The following is a 27,724-nucleotide window of genomic DNA, read 5'->3' on the forward strand; positions in this document are numbered from 1 at the left end:
CGCTAATGCAATAGTGCCTCGAAATTGAGGCTGGCAAAGAAAGTTGGACAGCTATCAAGCTCGCCCAACTTCTTGTGAGAATAGATGCTCTGGGCCTCATGGGCTTTTTCAAGAAATGGCTTTCTCAGAATTATCTCCAGCTAAAGCTGTACTGCTTGCTGTCCAGCTAGCTAGCAAAGCCGACATCACAACGCTCAGAACGCTCGTTTATCTCCATCGAAAGACCCTCCGTACAGAACTCGTCCTGCGCATTCTCTTAAGCCACCTCCCAGAGAGTCTTGATTCTTCGGATTACGTTCCATTTCTGGAGGACTTGCTGGCAGGAAATCTTTCAGAGAGCTCTGAAATCAATATCGATACGACTTTCCTCGACGAACTCAGCGATTCTGATGCGAAAAAGAAGGTCCGGAAACTCAACCTTCTGCCTTTAGCATGGCCAGATGCTCCCGCAGATGCACCAACAGACCCTCTCGTACTATTCCTCATACATCGATCAATACGAATCGACCAAAATACCGGTCTCATCACGCAAGTGCCAGAATTACTTGCTCCTTTCCTGCACCATTCTCCAGAGCTACGAACATGGATGATTTCTATCATACTCCCATTACTACGCCTAAACTATGAGTACCACCCAAACGAAAGTGCAGGTCTCACAATACCTAAATTTGAATCCTTAGACGATCGGTCTGGAGTAGCATTACTTTTGGAGCATACTGGAAGAGTAGACATCAGTCATGATACAACAGTTGGACGAGATCTACGGGGATTAGTTGGGCCATGGTTGTATGGCGATACCAGGCTCAAACGAAGAAAGCTCCAAAAGAGCGCTTCCTTCAGTGTACAGTCTCCTGAATTCCACAACGAGCAATCGAGTGTGAACCACAAATATACTGGGTGGGAAGAAGTTATGAGATGGTTGATCAATCAAGCTGAGAGCTCGTGGAAAACGGCTGTTGAGGTTATCGAACAATGGGATGGCCCGGGCGATGTGGACCTTGGAGGGTATGAAGATAGTACCATGTGGCTGGACGAAGACGATCAGCAGCATCTAGAACGAAGATATGCTCGATCAGCATTGGCAGTTGCATATCTTATCACAGAAGAAACCGAGGAAGCCTTGAAAGGAATTCAACGAATATTGACACGGATCATCGTTCTCCTTGATAAAGACAGGATACCGACGCTACAAGCTGCATGTGCGATTCTAACACCAGTGGCAGCCTTTGAAAGCAGTGCCCTGTCTCCCAAGAATGTTTCTTACCTTCGAAATGATCTTTTAGATGACCAGAATCTATTGACGGCACCTAAGGAAGAATCGATCAGACTGCTACATGCTTTGCTGATAAGCGCGTTTTTATGTACTCGAATGGGATGTGCCATGAGCATCAGACGAGCAGGAGAACTGGCATTTGTGCAGGATGAGCATGATCAGATGCTGCGATTTGCGAATTTAATGCTGCGAGTCGTTGATGGGCCTAAAGAGGATGATAAGTATTGGGTGCGGATGAGAAATGAAATGCTGTGGCTGCGGAGCTGGGGCGCCGAAGAACTTTCGGAAGGTGCAGAAAATTCGGTCGGAAGGGGCATCCTAGGGAGAATATCGAAGGAGAGAATTGAAGTGGATTTTCTAAAAGGACTTCTGACGAATACCCGTAAGTTCCTCTTAACCAATTTATTCCAAGTATGGTTGTATTGACGACATAGGCTTCAAACTCGCGAATTCTATCTACGAGACATCCACGGATGCCCCAATCACACAGAAACTTCTTCACGATACAATCATTTCTGCTGCCATGAATGCTTTCGACAATGCATCGAATGCGAGCAGAGCTCGAGGTGGAGTGAAGAAATGCGACGAGATGTGAGTACCCACATTGTCCTATTTCATACTAGTCATCTACTAATTTCACCTAGTCTCCAAGCATTTCCCGTGACTCTGAGAGGATCTCCAGAGCGTGATGCCTTGATTGCTCTGACGCAAGTTACGGATGAGATCGGTCATTATCGTCTGGTTCTAAGACAGGGAGAGCCTTTCAAGCCTGTCAACCTACGAGTTCACAGTGATCCAATCTCGATCATTGGGAAGGTGCTCGACCAGAACTCTCGGAGTTACACCAAAATTAGAGATTTCATCGAGATTGGAAACAATATGGTATTAGCAGGCCTTACTGCTCGGGATGAAAACGATGCTCGAATACGGGATATGCCGCAGACTGTCAAGGATGAGCAGATGATTGCTGAAAAGCGTATTGTCAGCATGTGCATCGATGCAGCTTTGTCCGAAGACGATTTCGAGACTGCATATTCGTATGTTGTCACTCATCTGAAGGACATTGCGGGCCCAGCCCATGCTAGAACTCCAGAACTTGAGAGGAAGAAGTCGGGCTTATTTGCCGAACCACCTCCCAAAATCATTGACGATTGGTCTTGGCGAGCAGCTTTGCAGACTGGGAAATATAGGCGCACTGCCCATACTATTAGGCCTACCCACCTTGGAAATACTACTAGCAATCTGGACATCCGCCACCTTGAACAGCGAATGGAGTGTCTCTCCCATGCTCTCCGACTTGGACCCAGAGCAGCGCTGCAGGAGATCCTCAATGTCTATCGTCGCTGTGAGGAAGAGCTAGAGTCGCTTGTGAAACAAGAAGCGGAACAAGAGGCTGCCTGGGATGCTCAAATAGACGACGATTCGAACATGCCAGGTGGCTTTGCTGATACCCCGATGAAGAAAAACGTGACCATTAGCGGTTCAAGGGCTGTGGAAGAAGCTCCCATGTCACTGTTTGATCTTTCACGAGCAAGCATGGCCAGAGCTCAAAGTGGCTTCTCAGCATTGTCAATGCTCCGAGGCAATAACGACCAAGCGCGCACGCGCCCGAATTCTATTTCAAGTGGTGAAGGCTCGAGAGTGGTTTCGCTAACTTCAGATGGACTAAAGGCGCCGATGAGAAAGCGAGACCAGCTTAAGAATGCTGCGGTTGGTGGGCTTGCTAGTGGTATTGGGTGGGTTTTAGGAGCTCCACCAGCCCACAGGAGCGATGGTGAAGAGTGATTGATTGGTACTGGATCTTATTGATCAGAGCATTTGCATGTTAGCGGGCGTTTTGGAAAGGATAAAGCATACAGAACCCGGCGCTATAGGTTCAACGAGGCGATGATCACCCTGTATACCTAAATGATACGGTCTATCCATAGTGCACATACGACCATAATCTTTTTGCAATCCATGCTGTATTGAACTACTCAGACTACATGTAGTGATGTTCTACTTCTTGGCATCAGCAGCCATGCCCTGCTGAACCCAGGCCCTAGATTTCTCAGCGTGCTCCTTGATTGCTGCAGGGTCTTTCGACAATTCCTTCATACGGTGAGGATCCGGAACATGTCTGCCCTTCTCAACACCAGGTCTAGCAAGCATTCTATCGTCCCACGCCTTCAAAGCTGGGAATTCTTCGATGTCAACACCAGCCCAGAATGCCGCAGTAACCCAGCCCCAGTGAGCAATGTCAGCGATGGTGCATTTATCGCCAACGAGGTAGCCAGAAGTGGATTTCTCGAGATGTGTGTTGAGAACTCCGTAGAGGCGGCGGGTCTCGTTGACGTAGCGGTTGACGCCGTATTCGATACGCTCTGGTGCATATCTACTGAAGTGGTTGGCTTGACCTTGCCTGTGATATGATCAATAAGTAGTCTTTGAAGGATAGGGAAGTACAAACATTGGTCCAACACCAGCGTTGAGGAAAAACAGCTGGATGAGTTAGCTGAAGTCGGGTAAAAGTTTGACAGGATGCTCACCCAGTTGTTCGTCTCGTAGTATTCTCGGGTTCCCTTGGGATAGGAGATTTTGTAATCTTTGTCATACTGATCAACGAGGTATTGTTGAATTGATCCTGACTCGAAAAGCCGAATGGTTTTGCCGTCCGAAAAGGTATCAGTTAGGGCGGGAATACGGCCATTAGGCTGTGACATGTTAGCATCAAGCAAAGGAGAGTATGAACTTGACAGTGAGATATTTCAGAAAAAAGAAGATGAAATGGATACTTACGTTGATCTCCAAGAACCATGGCTCCTTCTGAGTGTTCTTTGAGATGTCGATTTTCGTAACCTTATATGGTAATCCCAACTCTTCAAGAGTGATGGAGATTTTGATACCGTTAGGGGTTTGGGTGGTATACAAGTGGATGTCAGGACGATTAGCCATTTTTATCTGATCTGAGAGTTGGGCAAGGCGGGTTGTCATCTGTTTAAGGATGGGATATGTGAAGCTTTAAGTGGGAAGCAGCTACCCCGCCAAACAAAGTGACTTCACTCGCGGGGCTAACTACCGATGCTTGGTAATATTTCCTGCTTTTCGATGACAGATCACATTGGAAGTTCATGCTGTGGAACAATGGCAGCCTAGCTAAAGAAAGAAGATCGATGTTCATATTCTTCAAGATTTACTCTCCCCAAAAGAGCATTTTCGATACATACCTGTACCTATTGGGTTCAGCTCGTCCAACTAGCCCAGAGCAAGCTTACATAAGATGATCTAGCCGCACGTGATGTGTCCTTGCTTCCTTGTCCTAGCGGCTCAAACTTCGCGCTAGGGAGGTTAAGGAAATTCGTCGACGAGTCCACTTCCACATTTCTACTTCCATATTTCTACAACCACCAACTTCATCGCAAACCCTCCTTTCATTGACAAGATGGCTTGGCGACAGCAAGGAAGCACTGGCTCGAACAATATCCCTCTGGGCAACAAGCGCAGATTCGGAGGCGAGACGGCATCCCCTCGCGACGACAATGGCTACAATCTTACCCATCCTGATGGCGGAGGAGTCAAGCGTGGTCGCAGTCCGATCAAAGGTTCGTTTTCAACCACTCTACCCATCCGCAGAACAATGCTGACATTTGTACCTTTAGAGGAGCCCATGGGCGATGGATCTCGACGCCGCAAGAAGAGAAATCGTTGGGGAGACGCGACGGATAACAAGGCAGCAGGGCTCATGGGTCTTCCTACTGCGATCATGGCAAACATGACAAGTGAACAGCTTGAAGCTTACACTTTGCATCTTCGTATTGAAGAGATCAGTCAAAAGCTCAGGATCGATGATGTGGTTCCCGCAGATGGTGACAGGTAAGCTCTCCTCCGCAATAGAATATGGCACAGCTAATGCTTCACAGATCTCCTTCGCCACCTCCCCAATACGATAACTTCGGTCGCCGTGTCAATACTCGAGAATACCGATACAGGAAGCGTCTCGAAGACGAGCGCCACAAGCTGATTGAGAAGGCTATGAAAGTCATTCCTAACTACCATCCTCCACAAGACTATCGCCGCCCCACTAAGACACAGGAGAAAGTTTACGTGCCAGTCAATGACTACCCAGAGATCAATTTCAGTATGATTGCTAACCCTCTAACATTTCTAACCTCTACTTCTAATGCTCCCATTTCATTACTGTGTGACGATGCGCGGCATTTGAGAATGCAGCGCGTTGTCATCACTAACCTGTCACTCACAACATTTTGCTCTTAGCTTTTGATCATACACTAACACTTAGCTCCCTACTAAAGTTGGCTTACTTATCGGTCCTCGTGGAAATACCTTGAAAAAGATGGAGACAGAATCCGGAGCCAAGATTGCCATCCGTGGTAAAGGATCCGTCAAGGAAGGAAAAGGTCGATCTGATGCAGCACATACCAGCAACCAGGAGGAAGATCTTCATTGTTTGATCATGGCAGACACCGAGGAGAAGGTCAACAAGGCAAAGAAGTTGATCCACAACATCATTGAAACTGTAAGTTCTCTGCCCTCTATTTCTACTCTCCAATACTGACACATAAAGGCTGCATCCATTCCAGAAGGCCAGAACGAGTTGAAGCGCAACCAACTTCGTGAACTTGCGGCCCTGAACGGTACTCTCCGAGATGACGAGAACCAGGCATGCCAGAACTGTGGTCAAATTGGACATCGAAAATATGACTGCCCAGAACAACGTAACTTCACGGCCAACATCATCTGTCGTGTTTGTGGTAACGCCGGCCATATGGCTAGGGATTGTCCTGACCGGTATGCATATTTTAGATATTACCGAGGAAGACGAATGCTGACTTACAATAGTCAACGTGGCGCTAATTGGCGTAATGACGGTCCTGGAGGTCCACCCGGTCCTACAGCTGGTCGGATTGGTGCAGGTGATGCTGTTGACAGAGAATATGAAGTAAGTCTCCAAACATTCCGTCTTGATGCCTATACTAACAATACCTAGCAACTCATGCAAGAACTCTCTGGAGGTGCGCCAGCAAACGGAGAAGCCCCAAGACGTATCGAGTCTGGTCCAGCTGGAGGATTTGATCAAGGTGCCCCAGACGATGTCAAGCCTTGGCAACGTGGTCCTACAGGTGCTGCTGCTCCGTGGCAAAAGCGTGGAGATGATCGTGGATTTGATTCTCGAGATTCTGCTCCAACTGGTGGAGCGGCACCGTGGGCTAGAGACCGCCGTGCAGAGAATGGTCGTGCTCCTGACTCGTACTATGGCGCTCAGGCTTCTTTCAATGCACCACCATCCGGACCTTCTGGCAACGCTGCTCCTTGGGCACAGCAAGCCCCTGCTGCACCGGCGGCTAACTACGCTGGATACGCCGTTCCAGGTTATGGTTACTCAGCCCAACAACCAATGGGGGCACCTCCCGGATTGGCAGCTCCACCAGGGCTGAGCGGTGCAGGTCTCTCTGCTCTGTTGCAACAGTTTGCTGGTTCTCCACCCCCTCCTCCACCAAGCTCGGCCGCACCACCCCCACCACCGGGCAGTGCACCACCGCCTCCTCCCTCGGATGCTCCTCCCCCACCTCCTCCTGGTAACTAGGTTTATTTGTTCCGGATCCGCCTAGGTCATTCGCGTGTTACTAACATAGGGGTCCTACCAGGTTGGATGCTGGTTTACTTACTGCTTACTTTGCAAATCCTTCCGTACATCATTGTAGTAATAGAAACGAAGTTCGTCCTTTTGATATTTTCTAGCCGTTTTGTGATTCGAGTGTTCATCGACTTGTGATATATTCGTAAACTATTCTCACTCATCCAACACCTTGCAAGTGCAATATCCCCCCCCAAGGTTCCTATGCCACTGCATTCACGTTCACATCAACAGCGTTTGGAAAGAAAATAACGACATTGATTCTACGTATTGACTGGCCTGGTGCAGAAACAAATCTCATTCAATCCCAAGACAGCAGAGATCGAGCTGTAACCAGCTCTCTTTTCCATTGTCTGTATTCCCGTCACAATAAAAAAATAATAAAGACTGTCCTGAAGCCTATCTTTATGCTGTGCCGGATCTCTTCTTGACTGGGCTCTTCTGCGGAGCGGGCTTAGTGACCTTGGCATAGGGACCGACTCGAAAGTTGCTTGGAACTGCGGCAGTGGCTGCTGCACGGGTCCGACGAGCCTTGCGAGGTTCTATACTTGTTAGCTTTCTACCATGGATTGAACTTTATCACGAGGAAAAGTTGCGAACACACCATCTTCATTTGCATCTCTGCAAGCTTTAAGAGCAGCTTCGAGATCGGTGGTCTTCTTACCATTTTTGTTACCGTTTCCGTTGCCTTGCGTTTTTCGCAGGGCGACGATTTCACCGGCCAAGACTTTGACTTGATCGGTAAGAGAACTGTTTTGGGCTCGAAGCCGATCAATATCACGGTTAGAATTGTTCACAAGTTGCCACAAGTGACGATCCGACTTAGACGTACTGCCTTGAGCTGCGACTTGAGTTGTTAATGCATCATTGGCTGCTTGAAGCGCTGCGATTCCTGCGGCTCCTTCTGCTCTTAAACGCTCTGCCCGGTCTCCACGTTCGTTTGCTGCACGTAGTTCATCGTCATCGGTGGAATTATCAAGTTGTCTTTGGACTTGAATGGCACCAACTTCTTGCGTTCGGGCAGCATTCACATATTCAAGCTTTGTTTGCAAGCGTTCAACTGTGGCATTGAGTTCAACGACTTCCTGTCTGAGCACTTCTTGTGCTTCTTCGTCTGCTTCAACGAGCGTGTCTGCTGTCATCGTAGCTAACTCAGCTTCTAAATCTCTAATTCGTGCCTGAGCATCGGCAAGTTGACTCAAGGTAGAAAAATCAGAAGCGACGCTTTGATCATCATTGCAATCCCTGAGCTCCCGTTCTAGCCTAAGAATTTTTCTCTGGTCTTCTAAACGAGCTTTTGTAGTGGCATCTTCTTGCTGTTGAATGAGAGTCTGCAAAGATGCTAGATTTCGATTGTGCTCCTCTATTTCTGCTTCCAGTTGTCTAATTCGCGCTTCGGTGTCAGCAAGTTGACTCAAAGTAGAGAGTCCAGAGGCGATACTCTGTCCGTCATTGCAATCTCTGAGCTCTCGTCCCAAATTCCTGACTCGGTTCTGGCAATCTCGAAGGGCAGCACTGGGAGAGACTGGCAGACTATATCCCCTGTCGATAAGCTCTTCTTGAAGACGGCCACCGTCATTTGTGACGTCGGTCAACTCTTGTTTTGGTTCATTGATCTGATCCTGTGCTGCAGAGGTGGTAGTATCCCTTCCTGTTTCCACGGACATGCACTTGTTGCGGATGTAAATCGCATGGCAGAGATCCAGCGTAGATTGATCACGATCCTGTTCGAGGAGATTTATGTCTTCATGCAATTCCGCCAGCACAGACTTCTTCTCTGAAAGATCTTGTGTAGCCCCAGCAAGCTGCGATACGCAAGCTCGCAATTGTTGTTGCATTGTTGTAAGCTGATTTGGACGCGCAACCTGGGCAGCTAGATATCGTTCCTGGATGGCATCGCGCTCGATGTTCAGTTCTTTTACCAAGAGGCCTGCTTGGACATATTCCTCTTTAGCTGACCCAAGTCCCAATCGAGCCTCGTCTACCACCTTTTGGGCCTCTTGGTGGACTCTTTCCAAATTTGCTACATTTTTGATGGCTTCAGCAAGTGCTGGATTGGCAGTCTCAGCCACTCCCGTGTTATTGTGGGCTGTAGCAAGAGCCGCTTGAGCTAATTGCAGCTTCAGTTGGGCCGTAGCTCGCCTGGTTCTGCGAACTGGCTTATCATTCTCATTCGTATCAGATGTACGAAGACGCTTGCGAGAGGCTTGTGTCATATTGTTCCAAGACACTCTGTCTCAAGCTACGTGTTTGAAGGCTGGATTCAGTTGCTAGGTGGCGGTTATCAAAATCCGGAAACGATGTCGGAGTCTTTGGCTGAGAACAGGACGGACTTGTATTTATCGAAACACCTGTCTTTATCAGGTTAGCGTATACCTTTCCGAATCCGGTGGTTTGTTCATCTTAATGCTAGCCACAACTGTGGTTGCGGTTGACAAAGCTTCTTTGTTGAAGTGATACTCGAGGACTTGTTTTTAAACCTGACGAGGATGAGATTCAGGGATAAAGAGGGCATTGTATCTTTGAGGTCAGCAAGAAATTTCTAGTGCTAGCGTAGTATTTGGTTTCAAGGAGGACATGATGGCTGCTGGAAGAGGAACCCAAAGCAGGACGAGGAAGTTTGCTTGTCCAACAAGGGAACTGGAGGTTGGCCCAGGATGACCAAGTACTCAGGTATAAATCACGCATGGCAGATATACTTCAGGGTCTTCTGAGTGACATATCTCATAATTGTGTATATATAGAGTAAGGTGCATATCATCTCAAGCGTTGCCCACTGACCTCCACTTAAGCTTAATGACTTATTCCCAACTAGAGAGCTGTTTAAATCATGTTCAATGGAGATGCAGGATCTTGACCCAAAGGATGGTAAATTCAAGCTTTGATTTTATAGGAGCTATTGAATGACAATGATCAGTACTTGAAGTGAAAGATATTATTGGGATTTTGGAGGCATGGAGGCATGTCGGCGGCACGGTCGTCCGCTTCCGCCCCATCAAAGAGGCACGGCAGAAAATTTTGACATCCAAGACAAGGGCACGGCATCCGATACTGCTGTTGACCTCTGAGGAATTGATACGAGATGTAAGTAACAAATTCTTCCTTTTCTTCAGTGAGGAAATTGTGTTGTTCAGAATGGCTTCCAAAGTCCCTCCAGGACTAGAGCATTTCTCGCGCCTCAATCAAGCAATCTGGTTCCATCAACCAAACACCGTCTCCTCGACCGAGCCAGCTCTGATCTTGCTTGTGGGATGGATGGATGCAACCCCACGACACATGGCCAAATATGCTGCTGGGTATGAGAAGTTGTATCCCTCCGCTCGAATCCTGATAATCACGACAACGCAAATCGATGCTGCATTTCGAACGCACACCGCCAACTTGAATCGCATCAAACCAGCTCTCAATGTCCTCTACACACTGCCACCTAGCGCAAAACTTCTTGTCCATTTCTTCTCGAATGGTGGAGGATTTACAACGACAATGATTGCAAAGGCATACAAGGAGAGGATGGGACGTACACTACCAGTTACTGCGATGATATTGGACAGCTCGCCTGGACGAGCGACATACGAAGCTACAGTCCGAGCATTCTCTGTCGCTCTGCCCAACAATATCATATTGCGAACAATTGGCAATCTGATCCTGCGAATATTCTTTGTTCTCTATAAACTTGGCTATCTGCTGCAAGGAAAGATGGATTTGGTAGACCAGGCGAGGATGGACCTGAACGACAAATCCATATTTGATACCGATGCGCCTCGGATGTACATTTACAGCGTGGCAGATAATATGGTAGCATGGCAGGCCGTGGAAGAGCATGGCGACGAGGCACAATCGCTTGGTTATACCATTGATCGAGAGAAGTTTCTCGAGAGTGGCCATGCAGCTCATTTGCTGGTAGATGCGGATCGGTATTGGGCAACTGTAAAGAGGCTTTGGGGTTCTGTTTCATAGACAATTGATATCAGTTGCATGTTATTTATTTTTTGGTGTTTTTCCATCATCGCTTTTCATTGTCGATCACTATTAGTGTTTGGTCCGCGTTGGCTTGGGGGCTGGTCTAGACTTCCTTTTGTGAAATCCAGAGCTGATCTGGTGCTACCGTTGTCAATGACGTCCAACGTCTGCAATTACCCCTCCTCCACGGGAAGAAGGAACGTTTGACGTTTTGGTTTGTTGTATTCCAAATAGGCGCGGAAGGTGAGAATTGAATTAGTATCGCTTACAGTGTTTGCTCTTTTCTGTTTCTGTATTGAACGCTGCTCGCTTGCTGGTAGTAAACGTTCTCCGTAACTCTTCCGCCTACAACAACCTCCCTCTCCCTCTCTAGAACACAAGAACAACATTTCAAGCGCTTGACTTCGTTCTCATTACTCCACCTACCACTCAATTCAATCCAACAGTCAAACATGACCACGATGGCTCCCATTGGCATCACGGTCCCAAAGCTTCTCCGTACGTGTCCCCGTTACTTCCTTCTCCATACTCTCTTTGATATTGAATCTGGAAAATCACGCCATTTTCAAGCTTCATATCAACTTATCAAGTTCACTTCAAAATATCACGCCACTAATCATTCCTAGCAATTGCTGGTACATGGGCTGTTCCATTTGTCCTCTACAACACCATCCTCTCCAGCCGTATCGTCTCTACCAGGATCCAAAATGACTACTACTGTGGTGACAAGCTTCCTTCCGTAAGACTCACCTCTCCACTTTCTCATCTCCTGACCTTCTTACCTCTCCACGTGCTCATTCATCCCCACCACTCATTACCAGACTAACATTTCACCTCCTACAGTCTTCCCCAACCAACACCAAGACTCCTCCTGATGTCCTCCAAACCGCCACCCGCTGCCACGCCAACTTCCTCGAGAACGTTCCCCTAGCCTTCATCCTCCTCATCATCGCGGAGCTCAACGGTGGTAACCGAAAGGCCCTTAACTACATGATGGGTACGCTGTTCGCCTTGAGAATCGCGCATGCGGAGTTGGGCCTTAAGTTGCAGGGCAAGTTTGGTGATAATGGAGTAGGCAGACCTTTGGGCTACTTTGGAAGTATCGGGGTTCTTGGTGCACTAGGTGGGTATTGTGGATGGTTGGTTGCCGGCTATTGGGGATTTTGAGCGCGGGGGCGAAAGTAAGGTGGAGGTAGTCAGGTGCTGGTAGCTGGTTGAGGATGGTCTCATGCATGGGAGGTAGGAAGGCTGGAAGATTTGAGATGCTTATGGGGGGTGCATTTGTGATCTTTGAGATTAAGAAATGCCCGCAGGTTTTGCTAATGGAGGATAATTGCATTGCTCTTTTCTAATAAGGAAACTTTCTTTAACTTCTATGCATGCTTTGTCTGTGGGAAATGACTCTCGTCGGCGCATCATGTGAAATTTCAGATCATCGTCTGATCTTGTAGAACGTGGATTCGGCATTCCTGTTGGCTCACATAATGGTTGCAAGCATCATATATTCAAGATCATATCTTATACATCGGGTATTATTTAACATTAAATCTAATACCATTCCATATCCTACCTCTTCTCCGAGCCTCCAACCTCATCAGGATGATACCACCTGCCATGCCGATAAATACTGTCTTCCGGCAATTCCTGACTCTGTAACTCAAACCCAATCCCACACACGCTCTTCCTCCTCACAGCAAAATCCCAATAGAGCTTCAGCCACAAAGCACGATCTCTACAGTCTGTAGCTCCAAACCACTCGCTCATCCGACACTTCGGCATATGTTTATTGAGTAACTCTTTCGGGGCCACCATCCACGGCTTCGGGATAGGCCAGTCGGAGAAATGGAGGAAATGCGCATCAGCGAAGATCTCGTCTGGGTCCCATTTCTTGGTGCGAGAGGAAAGATATGCAGCGTGCGAAGAGCGACGGAATTCTCCTGATAATAGATTGTAAGGTCGTTGTGGAATCTTGAGGATATGGTGGTTGAAGAGCTTGTTGATAATGTCCATGTCGTATTCATCTTCCTTAGCATTTTGAATTGCGGATTCGATTTCTGAGAATGTGGTAGCGGAGGGTGTTACCAGGAGCATTTGGGAACTGAACGCCCATCCTGTAGGAGCACCCCAGTATACGTATGGCATTGCAACTGGAGATTTGGGAAGGAGGAATAAGGAGTCGAGATTCTTGAGGACCATGGAGTCGGAGTCTAGAGCTAGTACACGGTCGAGTTGGGTGAGATTGAAGGCGAGGAGCTTGGTGTATGAATCCGCCCATGTAGGTTGAAGAGTACCATTGCGATGCATAATATCCACAGGCTGGAGTTTCACGTAGTATTTTGACTGAGCTTCTTGGAGGAGACGAGCGATGGGAGTGTAGTCGAGTGAAGGGGAGTATTCGTCAATCTCGTCAGGGTTCCAGGTTGAGGGATAGAGCATCATTCTGCTGGGTATTAATACAATTTTATTCATGATCCTACGATGAGTGATCTTGCCTCTGCGCCCGACTGCCAATATCTTCAATCTGTGCCCATACCATGAGGGCATTACACAAGTATTCCGGAGAAGTAGCATATTGAACATAGTATAACTTGCTCCAGTCTATGCTCTCATCCTCAACGGTGGTTGTAGGGCGTGCCGAAGGCAAATGGTCTCCATCATCGTCATGATTATGCTTGATAACCCAATTGATCCCAAAGATCAAGAATAGGCAGACCGCGACGAGCTGAAAGGTAGGTGTTGCCGCGATGCGCCGGAATCGCCTGGTGTAGTAGCGATAGTTCGCCATCGATCATCGCATATTGTTCGAGAGTCCTCGTTTCCCTCCACAATTTCCACTTCTCCGCAGAGATGTGCCGGATGTTGTGTGTCGGTCAGACATTGTTTGGTGATTGAAAGAGAGATGTGAGGTTGTTGATGTACCAAGCCGCTAAAATGCATATCCTTGCAAGCCACTCTTTCTCCGACCTCCTCTTTCCCATTGACATCTTTTCAAGTGAAACATCAATTTGCTTTTTGTTCCTGTTGGTGGCTGTCCACGGAATGCATTGCTTCGTGTAACTTCAGAATATGATATATAAGTAGCAACGTTGCCGAGTTGGCCTTTACTTGCTTGTTGGTTTACTGTTGGTATTGCGTTCTCATTCTTTACATCGCTTTCTACGCTTCTTTGCAACTTCGTCGTCTGTTTGAGTCTCTACTATACTCAGTAGGCCTGGTTTACCCATGAACATGCTGTCATGTCTTCCCGCACTGTTGTCTTTCGTGTCTCACCTAATGATCCGACTCGCGCCTTGCCATGGCTTGTCAACGGCAACCCACATCTCGATTTGACTAGATCAATTCTGAAGGAAACCTCCACAAGATCGACTCAGACATGGCTGGATCACGCTTGGAATATGTTTGCACCTCGCCCCATCTTTGATATCCGTAGGCTTCCCATTGAGATCCGACTTCTCCTCTTTCGTCAATGCCTCTTGGATGAGTACAAAGAACGGTCGACACCGGCTCTCATCCAAGCTTTGCGACCGGACCCACAGCTTTATGAAGAAGTTCTAGAAGTTTACTATTCCATCAAATTATGCTCAACTCCGAGATGTGGAGAAAGAGTGAAAACGATTCCTCAGTCTGTCATGCGTCGAGCAACCGCACTTCGCGTGTGGTATCGGTAAGCTAATCCTGGCTTCCCAAAGTCCTCCATATTTGTGGTCTTTCGGGTACGGGTAACATATATATTGACTTGAGTAAGTCCAGAATATCTCGACGAGAGGCAAAATCAACACAAGCGAATGCAATGCAATTTGTTTGATCTGCCACTAGACCCATATCCAAGTCTACGTGGTCACATTCGATCTCTATATATGGCTACAGACGTCATCAATCACCCAGGCACATCGACAATGCAGGTGTTGGGTGCTCTGGTACGAGCAGTGATTGTCCATCTTCCTGCTTTAGGAGTCTTGACTGTCGAAATACCACACAAGGAGTGTAGCTTCGAAACTGCCACGTGCGAGCTTGTCCCGCTCCCCCTTCCATACCCGACTTTTGCCATTGATTATGCCGCCGGCGTAATTCACAAGTGGGACGTGCGTCCCGCTGAGCGTGAAGCCTGGGCGAACATTGCCATTACATGGGACGCCGGGCCTTACCAAAACTTAACATGGACTGACTGCGATTATTGGCGCAGCATCCCATGGAAGAGAATCTGCCTCCTTTTTACTATATTAACGGTCTCACACAAGGTCGACTTCTGGAAGACACCGCGCTATCACAATATTGGGCTTGGATGTTCAAGGAATGCTTCAACCCAAATTTGGTGCGGGGATTCCTGTTGCCAGAAATTCCTCACCATGAAGGAAGAAAACTTGGCTTTCAGCCCTGATGGTTGGCCAAATATTAAACCTTGGAGAGAACCTGATATCTTGGATCCTCGACTGGAAGAAGCTAGGAATGAATTTATGGCTCCTAGGTATCTCTTTACACGAAACTGGGAGTCTGGGAATGTCCGTTCTCGCAATGGTGCTGTTATCATCCCTTGATGGGCTCATCCCATTACGCCGTTCTATGGGCTAGTACTTGGATGCAGTGTCACTCAAGCTTTACAAGATCCAGGGAAACTGCCAACACTTAAAGCAACTTCTAAGAGTTCGAAGAGCCTATTGGTTTCTTATGTAAACTATGTACATCATCAAAGCATCGAACACTCCCAGAACGTAACTGTTACTGCCCATAAATATTCACCCATTCTCCATCATCTTCCCACAAATCAGGTTGCTCAGGCTCCTCTTCTACCTCAATCCATATTTCCAAAGGCTCATCGTTGTCGTCAGACTTGCTTTCCTGTGGCTTTGCAGCAGGCATGAACATGCCGATGAAGCTTCCAAAAACGGACCGCGCTAGTGGTGTCTCGCTGTCAGTGGCATTATCATCGACTTGTTTAGATGGCCATTCCTTCACCGTCTTCCAGAGTTCTCCGTCGTTCTCTGTGCTTGGCTTTGACTCGGCGTTGCCTTCAGCATCCTTCCCAATATTCTCATCAGTTTGCGCTACTCCTGCATCTTCCTTGCTTTGCTTAGCCAGCCCATCATTATTCTCCTTGCTCTGCTCAACCTTTCCCTCTCCAATGGACGTCTGCCCCTTGCCATCAACCAAGCTCTCATACTCCCTGAGCTGTTTTGTCACGCCAGCAACGCCCAGCTCGATCGGTCTACACTTCGCACAGACCTCCGCCATGTGTAACTCCTTCGGCTGGGTAGACATATTTGTACATCTCAACTTATGAAACCTGTACTTAACATCACTCTTGGTCTTGTCTCCCTCTGTAGCCATATAAGCGAACATACAGAACGGATGCATGTGCTGGATTCGAGGCTTGTTAAGCCACGTCTTGTGTCCGCATGTGTAGATCTGGAGTATGTAGTGGCAACGCTTGGTGAAATCCGGAGGGATGTCAGACGACTTCTCAGTTGGCATTTCGTTTGAAACTTTAGGTAATGGTTTCTGTCGCTTGCTGCTGCGTCTAATTTCTTGAGGATCGGCAGGCATGATGTCTACTTTGGAGGGGAGATGTGTCGAAGTTTATGAGAGGACTGAGAAGAGAGTTCGCGATCAAGAAGAAGGCTTTTGAGCATCAGAAATTGTTGGTGATTGTACTGCAATTATATTGGCCATTCATATCAAGTGCAATTGTGATTGGAGAGCATGATCCAGTGACCCAAGGCATCTCACGTGCTGCTCTGAATCATAATCAGGGGCTAGCTTGGTAGCCGGCCCATGACAACGCTAATTGCGCTGAACGCGCTGAGTGCGCTGATTGTGTGAAAATCTTGATCAATAAGGCAAGTGCTATTCACGATCTAGAGGACAGGACATTCAAGATCTTATCATTCTCGGAAACTCCTACATGCTTCTACTCCAAAGTACGGCCCTAGCCCAAGCTGTTCATTAATATTCTCGCTTAGCGCGAGTCATCGTAATCCCGCATGACCCAGTCTCCATCCTCCGTCTTGTGCATTGCATCCGAATTACTCTTCCGCTTCAGAGGGATCTTCAGAGAGATCTTGGTACGGTATCGCTCCGAGAGCATACTTCCAGGAGTTTGATAGGTCGCATTCGCGTGTTGAAAGCGAGGTAGTGAAGCGTAAATCGAGTAGTGGCACTCAGTACAGTAGCCGTAGTAACCTGTTGTATTGCATTGAGGATTTGGACATCGTGTCGGGTTGTCATTTGATAGCGTCATAATTTTGTCTTGTCGTGCTCTGTATTGTGCTTCTGTGAGCTTCATCTTTGGAGTCTGAAGTGGGATTGCAGAACCAGAGTGCGTGGGACTTGAGTGGGCCATTCAAGTCTTTATGAAAGAGCGGCAAGTCATTACGAGTAGCTTCAACACATTCACGTGGGGATTGCCCACCACTCATTTTGTATTACTATCCGTACGGACTCTTCTAATTTAATTACCTAGCCATTCTCCAATTGCATGACTGTAGAGCAAGAGCCCTTCATGCATACTGACTATGCTTTAGGGGCTGGATCATTTGTGGAGAGGGTGATTTAGTGTAGTTCATTCAAACACATGTCTATTAAGAGTTTGTGAGAATCAGGCTTTCATGAATGGCTTATTTACAGTACAAGCTTGTTTCAATTCAAGATCAAGATAACCTTCGCTAGCACAAGATTTCGCTTACATTACTCCATAGTCACAGGCCTGTGCTCGCACCACAACACAATATCGAGCTGTTCAAAACCCAGGAGCTCCATACCAATCCCATTCACAATTCCAGCAGGGGTATCTGGTCAGTGGTTGCAAACATGCTGGGTTGGAGCAGCGCGCATAGTTGTTAACTGGCTTGGGCGGATATTGCAGAACTGGTTCAAACGATTGATTGTTGTAGTCCCAGTCTTGAGAGCTGTATCCACCAGGATTGTAGACTGTGCCAGGGATACATGTGCACGATCTCCTTGAGCGCTGGCACCTGCCACAATAACCTGAACTCATGTTAGAGGTGATGATGATGAAGAGTGGAGAGTGTTTGTTGTGGGTTTTGCTGTTCTGAAATGTAGATGAGACTTTATGTTGATCGATAGTTAAAATATCTCTAAGTGGTTTCATGCCCATGTTTATATGCTTGATGGGCATGACATTCGAATCATGGATCTGAAGTCAGATCAATCACAAATTACTTCAAGACTCAGGAGTTTTTGTTACTGGTGATCCAAATTACACATAATCATCATCATCCATACTCTGCAGTGACAATGGCATAATAGACTCTCGATTCAAGCTGCAATGTGTTCAGACTCACACCGCTCAATCGGTGCTAAGAAATAGTACAAATGTGTTTCTGTGTACTTTAAATTAGATACACGACATGCTGAGCTTACGCAAAAGTCATGAAATTAGTTCCCAACCATTCGATTCTCTGGTGCTGTTCCTTGAAAGTTGAGTCTACCATTCCAGCCTACAGTCTAGGCTTCGATATTGTCCCGTACCTTGACCGCAACCTCGGCAACGGGAATATTGATGCCAATACCAGCTGAGATGTGGGCTTTTAAGAACAATTTGCTATGAAGAATGTAGACTGAAGCTTAGTCTGTTGTTAGGAAAGCGCAAGATCTGCTTGCTTTGCGTCGTGTCGTTGATGCCGCATTTGGACCGCTGACATGGCGAACTGGGTTGACAATGTTCGTCAGCTCTAAGAATGTCCGGAATGGTTTTCAGCTCTAGATGTTCTCTAGATATGCAGTTTAGAAGAATGGTTGAGCTAGAGTCTGGTCTAGGTTGTGCTCTTTTGGTTAAGTGTTCACAGAGTTCTGGCCATAGAGAATGCCCCAAAAGGTTTTCGCCACACCGACGAACAGTTAACACACCACAACATCGTATTCCTATCAAAGCTTCTAAGTATTCAACTCGTAATACCACACAATATCCGTGCTCAGCTTTGTTACTAGGTAGGAGTTACTCAGCTCCCGCCACGTGACCATTATAACCCGCCGCTCAGCCTACCATCCCTGCTCAGTCTTGCGTGCTTGCCTGATAGCACTTATGTGGTCTATGCATCATAGATGGAGGTCTCCAGCAATGGGAATATCCACATTTCCTACAAGACCAAACAAATCCCTTTTGCCTGCATGAGAAGCACCCATCACTAAAGTCCCATGACATGCCGGTTATCTCCTCCCATTGGATTTGAGCAACTGTACGCATGCCAAATGGCCGTCGACATCGTAAGCAGATGCAGTTCGAGGCTGTAGAGTCGCAACGGAGGCAAGACTCGGCGTACTGTGACATGGCGGTGGCTATTGTGGATATTAAATTTTGCGATCCTGGATTCGGAGTTACACGGCTTGGTCTTAAGGTATTGGTAAGGACTTAATTTAAAACAGTCACTGTAATGAGCAATACCATGCCGGAAGGCTTGAATCATTCGAAAAACGATAGACTCTGGTCACCTGGAAGTTTGCAATGAGTCAAAACATGGCATTTGAGTTAAGACCAGACTTTTCTTCTACAAATCTCTCTCTATCCTTGCCCCTCACCAATGTTCGTTCCTGACTTGAGTCAATGTGTGTACCATTTTTAACTTTCATAACCTGCTGCTAATAGCTACGTACCCTTGGTCTTCCGATCCAGTGTCGCTGTCTTTCCATTCTTTCCCACATTTATGGCAACGATGACCCCTCTGCTCTCTCCCACACCTGCAACTCATCGAGCTTAGGAGGGGCGCCCCGCATGACGAACAATAAGGCGAGACCCAGACTGAAAAACAATATTGACAGCATAGGGTCGGATCCATTGTTTCGGAGTATTGATTTGTTTGTGGTATTGTTGAGAAGGTGTTGAGTAGCTGCAATGTGACTGAAGGCAAGGTGGAGAAATTGTTGAAATTGTGGAAGACAGGGAAAAGATAAAGTGGTAAGATCCACTGTTCGTTGAATCACCGATGGTCCAAAATTGACAGATCTCTTGATTCAGAAGGTGAACATAAGGAATTGCAGATGACAAAATGAGTCAGGCGGAGAATCAAACTCTTATTGATCCATACCAGAACCGACTCCTGCTTCTTCAAAGTCGCCATGAAGAGTTGTACATTCACAGAATACGACAATATGGCTCCTTGTTGTCCCACTTTTCCTCCCCCACTTGTCCCATCCATAAACACACTTTGACAGAAATTTTCCTTTCTCTTCCCAATCTTCCATCCCATCTCACGACTTTTGCTTTCTCTGACGCTTCATCTGGACTTGGACATTCTGACGCCACTCTTGGTGACATCCCAGACACTCGAAAACCAGAAGTTTTGTGGACGATGCACATGTACTGAGTTTTCCCGTCTTTCGAGTGCATCGTGTCGCATTCTGCATGAGGACATTCGTAGCGTGGTACTCGTATCGGGCATCTTCATGTGGAATCGAGATCAGGAACTCTCTGGTCGCGCAGAGCGAGCAGTACCTCTCGCACTTTACTTGTGGCCCAAAGTAGCAAGAGGGTGAACAAGTATTGCAAATTGGGTTGAGGGCGACAGGAGATTCTTCTTGATGGGTGGCAGCGGCTGGTTTGTTCTTGGACTTTGGAAAGTGGAGAAGTCGTGAGATTCTTTGGAAGAATGGCATGATTGTGTTTTGTAGCTGCGATGATGTTGTGAATTGGATTGTTGTTGTCAGTTGTGAAAGCTGGATATGACGTTAAGTGAAAGCGAATGTAAAAGAAGTCAATAAGATTGGGAGATCGCGCTAGCGATTGTCTGAAAGTGAAAATCAAGACGCGTTCTGGCTGTTCACTCGGCCTCAGTGACGATATACAAGATAGGATAAGTCGGTTCAATCACAAAATCGCTTTCGAAGAGTCTATCCTTTTCTGAGCTGCTCAATGTCTAGTGTTATCTCAGGTCTATTCAATTGCTGATTATTTCTCGTTCTCACCACGTTCCTCATTCTCGTAAGTCGCCATTGTGTGCACAATGTTGGATAGTTGTTGGTCGTCTATCCTTATTACAATAATTTCATTGAGATCAAATGTTTGAATTACGCTTGGAGAAGGACTTGTATTCCATTGTGTTGATCAGTGCTCATCTACAACAATTCATCATAGCCCACTCCTTACTCCCTCGTTTGTTCTGCGTTAGATCCACAGTATGCCCTTGTAAGCAGAAGCCCTCTCTTCCACCACATGACAGAGTCTCCTATGGTGATCAACGTTTTGGGACATCGTGAACCATGTTCTGATAACCGCAAACCAAGCAAAAATCATCATTGTAACCAGGCGAGCGACAATCTGGACAGTCCGAGATATCCATCTTCGCAGCTCTCTTAGCTTTATGGGTACATTGCACCTTTTTGATAGAGGCTGCATCTCTGTTGGCGATGGATGCAGAGCTCTCGGATTCTGTTTGCATTTGATCTCGAGTCTGTTGCGGCTTGTGGTACGCGGCGATGTTCTCGTTGATGCGAATTTGAAGTACGTGGAAGAACTCCATTACCTGACTAGGCGTACTTATCGAATTTATTGGGCTGGAAAAATGTGATTAGCTGGAATTATTCACAAAAGGACTTGTAAAGCTGAGCGCGTACCTCGCTCACTGAATGTTTACACCTGTTGCTCGGATCACTTGACAGTAATTCGAGAAGTGTTCGTCCTTGGCCGATTGTATGTACTGTACACCAATCCAAACGCGAATTTAGTGTGCGGGTGATAAAGCCTCCGTGTATCGAGAAAAATTAAACACGAATCTGAACCTCAATGGCAAAGTGGTTTTTAGGTAAAAGTGGGGCATATCTCGCTTAGTGAAAAGGGGTAGGCCAAAGATGTCCCCATGCCATCGCAATGACCAAAGCCATGAAAATGAACTGCATGAACTGGATCTAACAATACTATATGAGATTCTGATAGCCTAGAAGAAAAATCGAGCATCTTCTCAAAGTTTCTCCCCCGATTTGAGGTGAATGTAAGACATCTGATGCTTTGACTTTGTCGAGTCACTGCGTGGTCACGTTTGGGAATGTCTACTACAGTGTCGGTCTGTCCAAGATTTTAAGTACTTAATGGTTAAATTTCCTATCAAAGCACTTCTCGATCAACGATAATGTGGCCCAGAAAGACTCCCGCCCTGGACATCTCCCTCAAGATCCTATCAGATGCATCGACTACACAAGATACTCCAGCACAGTACCAGGCCCAGAAAAGAAGTGCAATAGTCGATTTCGATGAGCTAGCAACATGCTACTACGTTGAACAAGGTACTGCATTTATACCCCCCTTCAGCTCTCAGGAACTTTCTCTCTCTGACTGTTGTTTAGTCTACAAATGCTGCGACTCACCTTACACAACTACGGTCCCACCACAAGTTCGCCACCTGTCATCCTGCCCCTACTCATATCAAGTATTTCACTCGAATATTCAGCCAAAGCTCATTTGCCCTACTCTTCGTAGAACTCCGGTGCCTGTCAAGATCTTGGCAACATGTGATGCTTGTATCGAGAAAGGGGGCCACGCACTTCCTAGAGCTGATCACCACGGCGTGAAGCAAGTTGGTCTGGCAGGTGAATGAGTATTAGTTTACAAACTTGATGAGATTGGGGATAGCATAAGGAAGGAACGATAGGTTAGAATTAGGGGAAGGCAAGATTGGAGGGAATGGATGACACGGAAGAGGTGCAACGAGCGTGAGATTACGGTCCGTATTGATGGCGAAGATTGGAAGATTGTATGTTGAGGGTCTGGAGATTGGATTATTTAGGCGTAAATAGTACCAGATATTTGGAACAAACACGATGCTTTCTTCAAGACAACAGGAATGAGGTTAAGATTAAGTTTCGAATTGCATTCTCCCTCAGAAAATAGCAGATGCATGGGCCCATAGAAAATCATCTACGAGGATTTGCTTTGCAATAATCTGTCTTAATTGAAAGTGAAGTAACGCGGCTTGGGCCAAGATTTCAACCTGAACTAAACACAGCTACAATTAAATCTATGGCCTGATAGTCCAGATGAACGTCGGACAATACTAGCGCCTTTTAAGCAATTGTATTCACTAGAAATCCAAGTACAGATTTTAGCATAGGACAGGATAGGTCTAGTGGTATTGATCCGCTCGGCTCTCTATCAACCTCAGAATCTCATCAATCTTTTCTTTTCAAAACTAACCGCTCCTTCTCAAATAATCTCGACCCCCACTCAAACTACCATCGTCATATCAAATCACACATCATGGATACTAAGATGCCGCAACGAGGTAAGTGTACCTACAATATCTACTGTAAGTTTGTCGTATTCCCTTTGTCTACCTTTGATGCTTTTCGTTTTCGCAAATACAAAACAAGCGCACAACTCGCAAAGCGCAATGGCTATCCTCGGGGAGATGCAACGAGCACATCATCTCCGTGGCCTTTATTCCCTCGACATGATGAAGTCGACAACTAACAACTTCCTTAGTGTTCTTTTGCTGTCACTGGCATGTCAGTCCTGACCACCTCCCCAAATATACCCACGTCGACTGCGATCAGTTGGAGAGTCTGGCTTGCGAAAACATGAGTGGGAAAGGCCACCTTACGGACGTCGAGCAACCATGCCACAACTGCGCGTCTAAACATCCGTCTCCAAACCCTGTACAACCTTCCTCGATGGATGAATCTGATTCAAAATCAGACACGGGTCCTGCCTTCGATACACTGGAACAAGACTGGTTTTCGAGCAAGTTGATGAGCGCCACGGGCCATGTAATGCCTGTGATCACGGGTGAAGAGATAATGGCAGCGTTGGCGCGGGAGATCGAACGACATGCGCAGAACAGGGCTCTACGAGAGCTTCAAAGTGCCCACGAGAAAGACCACAAGAGATCGAATAAGAAGAGGAAGGCCAACGAAGCAGGGTTGGAGGACATGCACTTTGAAGGATCACCAGTTGAAGATACCAATATCCCAGGAGCTACAGTAGTCGAGCTAATCGCAAAGGACGAGCGAGCTGTTCCATCAAGGTTCAATCCTGCTCACTACACCCTCGAAGAACATACCAAGTCGATGACGGAGCTTAAGTCAGAGTTTGCAAAGGATAAAATTGTTCAAGAAGCTCGCCGCCAGGAGTTGGAGAAGCAGACCATGGCTGAGCTGGAGCTGGCAAAGCTGGAGCATGCAAAGCTGAAGCATCAACAGCAGAAGCTTCTGCTTGAGGCTGCTCGTCTCGAACTTGCTCTTTCTCAAGCTGAAGTTCGTCGTGCTAAAGATGAACTTCTTCGTACCGAAGCTGCAGTTAAAGCCGAATCTGTTTATCCTGGATCTATTCGACGCGAAGCCTCGCGTGTTGGAGCCCTCCGTCAAAGAACAGAACAGGAGAAGGGATCGACTGAAGAGCTGGCAGCGGAGATTGCAAAGTGCCGCGAGGGAGGAAATCACCGGAAGGGAAAGACTGCAGACTTAGCTGCTAAGATGTCTATGTTGAATATAGAGACTCAACGTATCGTCGATAGCTTACGCACCCAACGGTATTATTCATTTACTGTTGAAGCGGTTGATTGGTCCTGACTTGGAAGAGCAGAATCGTCAGATGGGCATCTTTGAATTTGGGCATTGCGATGGATAGATAGCATTGATTTTTCTTTTAGTAGTTGAGTCTAGGTGTGCAGAGTTCAGAAGCGCAATAAAACAATGCCGTCTCTGCAATTGCCTTTTTTGCTTCCCTTACGAGCGTGGTGAGTTAGGTTTGTGCGCTTCGGGCTCCTTTTCAGGCATCCAAAACCAAACTCACCTACTTTACTTAAATAAATCCAGACAATCTCAAAGTGTTATTATTCGTGCTTGGGTAATATGATTAAGAAGAAGTTAAAGTGTATTGTTGAATAGTAATTTAAGGAATTATTATAGAATTCAAAAATTTGAAATTTCTTTATAGGGCTCTTTAGGGAGCAAATGGTCTTGAAGCGCACAGACCTAACTCACCAGGCTCGTTAGCCGTAAACCGCGGAGCCGGCATACTACTCAAGAAGTATTGCCAGATCCGCTCAATGATCAAGAAGGAAGAGAGTCCATTTGTTGCAATCCAATGATCTTTTGTCCCATGGTACAGCGATATATCTCACTTAATCTTCCATCTTCTCCAGAGCAGCAAGTCTTTTCTGAGCTAGCATCTTCAACTTAGCCGCATCGACCTTCCCGCCACTTTTATAGCCTAGCAACTGACTACTCTTGATGAGGTTCTTGATCTCTCTGCCATTTAGCTTTAGAATCTCCAATTCATCCAAGTCTGCATCGTTAACATCAAACTTGTCCGTGCCGATGTGATTAAAGAAGTTAATCCAAACCTGGCGACGAGCCGGTGGCAGAAGGTCGTGATAGGGGAGGAAGAGGTCGACTCTAGATTGGAAAGCGCGGTCGATGGATGCGATGCGGTTAGTAGTGAGGAAAAGCATGCCCTGATAGTATTCGAGCTTGGTAAGGAAGACTGATCAGAAGTTAGCAATGCAATGATTTCGGCATGCCATGAACAACTCACTGGAGACGAGTTCGTTTCTCGCAAGGCCTTCATTCGTACGAGCCCCGAGGAAGACATCTGCTTCGTCAAGCAAAAGCATAGCGTTCCAGAGGCGGCACAGCTCAAGAGTATCATCAAGGGTCTTCTCCACGTCGCTGGGTAGAGTCCCAAGAACACCAGCACTGACGCAATAGAGTGGGACTCGAGATTTCTCGGCAGCTTTAGATTTGATAAGTGCGGTTCTCTTTTGAAACTCTGACAATATCTTAGATTCTTACCTGCTTCGGCAGTATAGGTCTTTCCAACACCAGGAGGTCCGAACATGAGAACAATAATACCTCGACCTAGCTGCAGTCAGGAAACAGAAAATTGGAGAACCTCAGAGGAAGAATACCTTTCTCTGGGATGAAGTCGTCGTAAGCATAGTTGGACATATTCTTACTCTCAACAAAGTCCCAAACGAGCTCCTTTTCGCCTTCAGGAAGGACCAGATTATCAAATGCCTTCTCATTCCAGACAATCTCCTCAAGCTCATCAACGAGAAATTGACCTTTCCGATAAGGTCAGCATCGCCTCAAGTCTCAGCATACAGGATGACTGAAGTACTCACTCCATTCTTTTGTTTTGAGGTCCATGCCCTTCACCCACGGAGTTGCAAGTAGGCAATGTTCATCAGTCATGGCAGTAAAATTCTCATTACGAGAGATGTTGGTATCCTTCGTCACCACTACCTGCAACTCATTGCCCTCAACCATGACCTCCGAATCCGAATCACTGTTGGGAATGTCCGTGGTATCCCAGTCCTTTTGAGGCTTGGGAGTCCGGATGGGTTCTTCTTCGTCAACGAGTGAACGAAGGGAAGGCTTGGGAATGCTATGACTCGAATAGTATGCAAACGCATCGACAATGACTCTTCCCGTGACCTGTTTTTAAATAAGCATTGTCTCGTCTCGTAGAGTAAAGCAAAAAGAAAGCCCTCTTACCGTTCTCTCCTCGGAAGTCTCTATCAAGACTCTCTTCCCGTTGCATGTCAGGAAGTGGTAGCCTCGATACTTCTCAAATTGACGTCCCCTCTTTATCATCTTCTCACGGATCTCCGTGACATCTTCCTCGAATGAGAGGGGATACACCGGGAGGCCCGTCACACGACGGTAACCACTGAAGGCTGATATGACCGTCTTGGTGGCGGCATATCCACAATTCTGTCCATTCCAATCAACATACTCGAGATGAATGATCCAGACTGGGATTCTCTGAATCTCTGTCTTCTCATACTTGACAACCCGGCACACAGTATCCACGCCATAGAGCTTCGTCACTGCCAGCTCACCAGGAGGCAAGATCTGCCAAATATACTCAAAAGTGACCTTCTTGGTCTCTCGAGTCTTGGCAAGGTGGTCCACAGCCGACGCAGCTGCCCGAAGAATTAGCACTTTAGGATACTTGATAGATTAGAAGGCTTTGAAAGTCGGGAGCTGTCTCAAGAGCTGCAATTAGAAGCATACTTTTTTGCTTGTCTATTTGAGCTTCTGAGATGATTCCCATCGCCGAAGCTTATGAAACAACAATCCATCACGGAAATAAGACCTACTGATGGGAGTTAGGAAGTTGATCAACTCATCCGCCGCATTTTTTTCGGGTCCATCTTTCATCTCAGCTCGAAGAGTAGCGAGTTGTTCCCAGCGATGTACGAGAGGTGCATATGGGGGTTGAAAAGTCCACTCTTCCAAGTCCATATCAAGGTCTTGGTACTTGCTGAGGGCCTTCACGAGAATTTGTCGCATGAGAAGACTGTTGATCGTGAAAGACTTGGTGACCCATCGTTTCTCTTCGAAGACATGACGATGCACGATCGAAATCTTAGCGATCTTCTTGTCCAGAGCTACATGATCGTCATCGGTGGAGGGGAATTCGGACCAACGAGAAGCACAACAATTGTACTCGCAGTCATGTCTGTAGAGTTTCGTCACGGAGGTTGGTGACGGTGTTTTGTTTTCAGGGACCACGTCCTCTGTTGCGGTAGAACCCATGTTGATGAAGATGGCAGTGGTAGGCTCGGGTTGAATTTTGGAATAGTTGCGGGGAGAACTTCTGCACTATTAAAGGATAGTAGTCCTTTGATCCTTCTCAATTCGCGTGAGTCAATATCTCCTTCTTTCTCTTCAATTCTCTTTTCTTCGCTCCCTCTCTTCGCAGGCAGAAGTGGCCCCCACAAAGCTCCAGGCAGCGGACTCCCCCTGTACCTTATGCATGAACCCGAGGGCAAGTACATCTTATCAGTCTTCCCTAATTAGCTCACCAAATCCTTTCATTGATTTCTTACTGGAGCTTTGGATGACCGCCGGAGCAGGGTCCCACTTTCAACCTAGAAATCTGCCTAGCGACTCTACACCTACAGCCT

General features: G+C 46.9%; 11 protein-coding genes across 11 annotated transcripts; 6 read left to right on the forward strand and 5 right to left on the reverse strand.

Moving 5' to 3' along the window:
* Window positions 1-68: 68 nt before the first annotated feature.
* On the forward strand, window positions 69-3,250 carry LY89DRAFT_429342 (secretory pathway Sec39). The gene is made up of 3 exons (XM_018207459.1): window positions 69-1,655; window positions 1,708-1,864; window positions 1,918-3,250. The coding sequence occupies exons 1-3, from the start codon at window positions 116-118 to the stop codon at window positions 3,056-3,058; spliced, it is 2,838 nt and encodes a 945-aa protein (XP_018075544.1). The 5' UTR covers window positions 69-115; the 3' UTR covers window positions 3,059-3,250.
* Window positions 3,067-4,436, reverse strand: LY89DRAFT_681787 (putative disulfide bond reductase yfcG). The gene is made up of 4 exons (XM_018214370.1): window positions 4,052-4,436; window positions 3,802-3,966; window positions 3,723-3,754; window positions 3,067-3,674 (listed from the first exon to the last, which is right to left on the reverse strand). The coding sequence occupies exons 1-4, from the start codon at window positions 4,205-4,207 to the stop codon at window positions 3,272-3,274; spliced, it is 756 nt and encodes a 251-aa protein (XP_018075545.1). The 5' UTR covers window positions 4,208-4,436; the 3' UTR covers window positions 3,067-3,271.
* Window positions 4,437-4,455: 19 nt separating this feature from the next.
* LY89DRAFT_639134 (uncharacterized protein) lies at window positions 4,456-6,996 on the forward strand. Its single transcript, XM_018211603.1, has 7 exons — window positions 4,456-4,854; window positions 4,912-5,125; window positions 5,173-5,390; window positions 5,566-5,789; window positions 5,838-6,061; window positions 6,113-6,212; window positions 6,261-6,996. Exons 1-7 carry the CDS (start codon window positions 4,695-4,697, stop codon window positions 6,855-6,857), a joined length of 1,737 nt encoding a protein of 578 aa, XP_018075546.1. The 5' UTR covers window positions 4,456-4,694; the 3' UTR covers window positions 6,858-6,996.
* An 8-nt stretch (window positions 6,997-7,004) lies between these two features.
* Window positions 7,005-9,582, reverse strand: LY89DRAFT_429360 (uncharacterized protein). The gene has a single exon (XM_018207460.1). The coding sequence runs from the start codon at window positions 9,122-9,124 to the stop codon at window positions 7,460-7,462; it is 1,665 nt and encodes a 554-aa protein (XP_018075547.1). The 5' UTR covers window positions 9,125-9,582; the 3' UTR covers window positions 7,005-7,459.
* Window positions 9,583-9,745: 163 nt separating this feature from the next.
* Window positions 9,746-10,865, forward strand: LY89DRAFT_665638 (uncharacterized protein; the record flags this gene model as incomplete). Its single annotated transcript, XM_018212855.1, has 2 exons — window positions 9,746-9,776; window positions 9,826-10,865. 2 exons carry the CDS (start codon window positions 9,746-9,748, stop codon window positions 10,863-10,865), a joined length of 1,071 nt encoding a protein of 356 aa, XP_018075548.1.
* A 228-nt stretch (window positions 10,866-11,093) lies between these two features.
* On the forward strand, window positions 11,094-12,235 carry LY89DRAFT_429362 (uncharacterized protein). The gene is made up of 3 exons (XM_018207461.1): window positions 11,094-11,366; window positions 11,495-11,607; window positions 11,712-12,235. Exons 1-3 carry the CDS (start codon window positions 11,321-11,323, stop codon window positions 12,033-12,035), a joined length of 483 nt encoding a protein of 160 aa, XP_018075549.1. The 5' UTR covers window positions 11,094-11,320; the 3' UTR covers window positions 12,036-12,235.
* Window positions 12,236-12,351: 116 nt separating this feature from the next.
* LY89DRAFT_715457 (nucleotide-diphospho-sugar transferase) lies at window positions 12,352-13,751 on the reverse strand. The gene is made up of 2 exons (XM_018218208.1): window positions 13,361-13,751; window positions 12,352-13,308 (listed from the first exon to the last, which is right to left on the reverse strand). Exons 1-2 carry the CDS (start codon window positions 13,651-13,653, stop codon window positions 12,435-12,437), a joined length of 1,167 nt encoding a protein of 388 aa, XP_018075550.1. The 5' UTR covers window positions 13,654-13,751; the 3' UTR covers window positions 12,352-12,434.
* Window positions 13,752-14,015: 264 nt separating this feature from the next.
* LY89DRAFT_429508 (uncharacterized protein) lies at window positions 14,016-15,532 on the forward strand. Its single transcript, XM_018207462.1, has 2 exons — window positions 14,016-14,532; window positions 14,614-15,532. The coding sequence occupies exons 1-2, from the start codon at window positions 14,105-14,107 to the stop codon at window positions 15,401-15,403; spliced, it is 1,218 nt and encodes a 405-aa protein (XP_018075551.1). The 5' UTR covers window positions 14,016-14,104; the 3' UTR covers window positions 15,404-15,532.
* A 52-nt stretch (window positions 15,533-15,584) lies between these two features.
* On the reverse strand, window positions 15,585-16,409 carry LY89DRAFT_729988 (uncharacterized protein; the record flags this gene model as incomplete). The annotated part of the gene is made up of 1 exon (XM_018219424.1): window positions 15,585-16,409. One exon carries the CDS (start codon window positions 16,407-16,409, stop codon window positions 15,585-15,587), a length of 825 nt encoding a protein of 274 aa, XP_018075552.1.
* A 6,658-nt stretch (window positions 16,410-23,067) lies between these two features.
* On the forward strand, window positions 23,068-24,377 carry LY89DRAFT_665644 (uncharacterized protein; the record flags this gene model as incomplete). Its single annotated transcript, XM_018212856.1, has 2 exons — window positions 23,068-23,092; window positions 23,293-24,377. 2 exons carry the CDS (start codon window positions 23,068-23,070, stop codon window positions 24,375-24,377), a joined length of 1,110 nt encoding a protein of 369 aa, XP_018075553.1.
* Window positions 24,378-24,743: 366 nt separating this feature from the next.
* LY89DRAFT_639144 (P-loop containing nucleoside triphosphate hydrolase protein) lies at window positions 24,744-27,499 on the reverse strand. The gene is made up of 7 exons (XM_018211604.1): window positions 26,915-27,499; window positions 26,307-26,737; window positions 25,934-26,246; window positions 25,718-25,873; window positions 25,602-25,667; window positions 25,345-25,542; window positions 24,744-25,293 (listed from the first exon to the last, which is right to left on the reverse strand). Exons 1-7 carry the CDS (start codon window positions 27,351-27,353, stop codon window positions 24,932-24,934), a joined length of 1,965 nt encoding a protein of 654 aa, XP_018075554.1. The 5' UTR covers window positions 27,354-27,499; the 3' UTR covers window positions 24,744-24,931.
* Window positions 27,500-27,724: the final 225 nt, after the last annotated feature.

The sequence above is a fragment of the Mollisia scopiformis genome, assembly GCF_001500285.1.
Source record: "Mollisia scopiformis unplaced genomic scaffold LY89scaffold_5, whole genome shotgun sequence".
Lineage (NCBI taxonomy): Eukaryota > Fungi > Ascomycota > Leotiomycetes > Helotiales > Mollisiaceae > Mollisia > Mollisia scopiformis.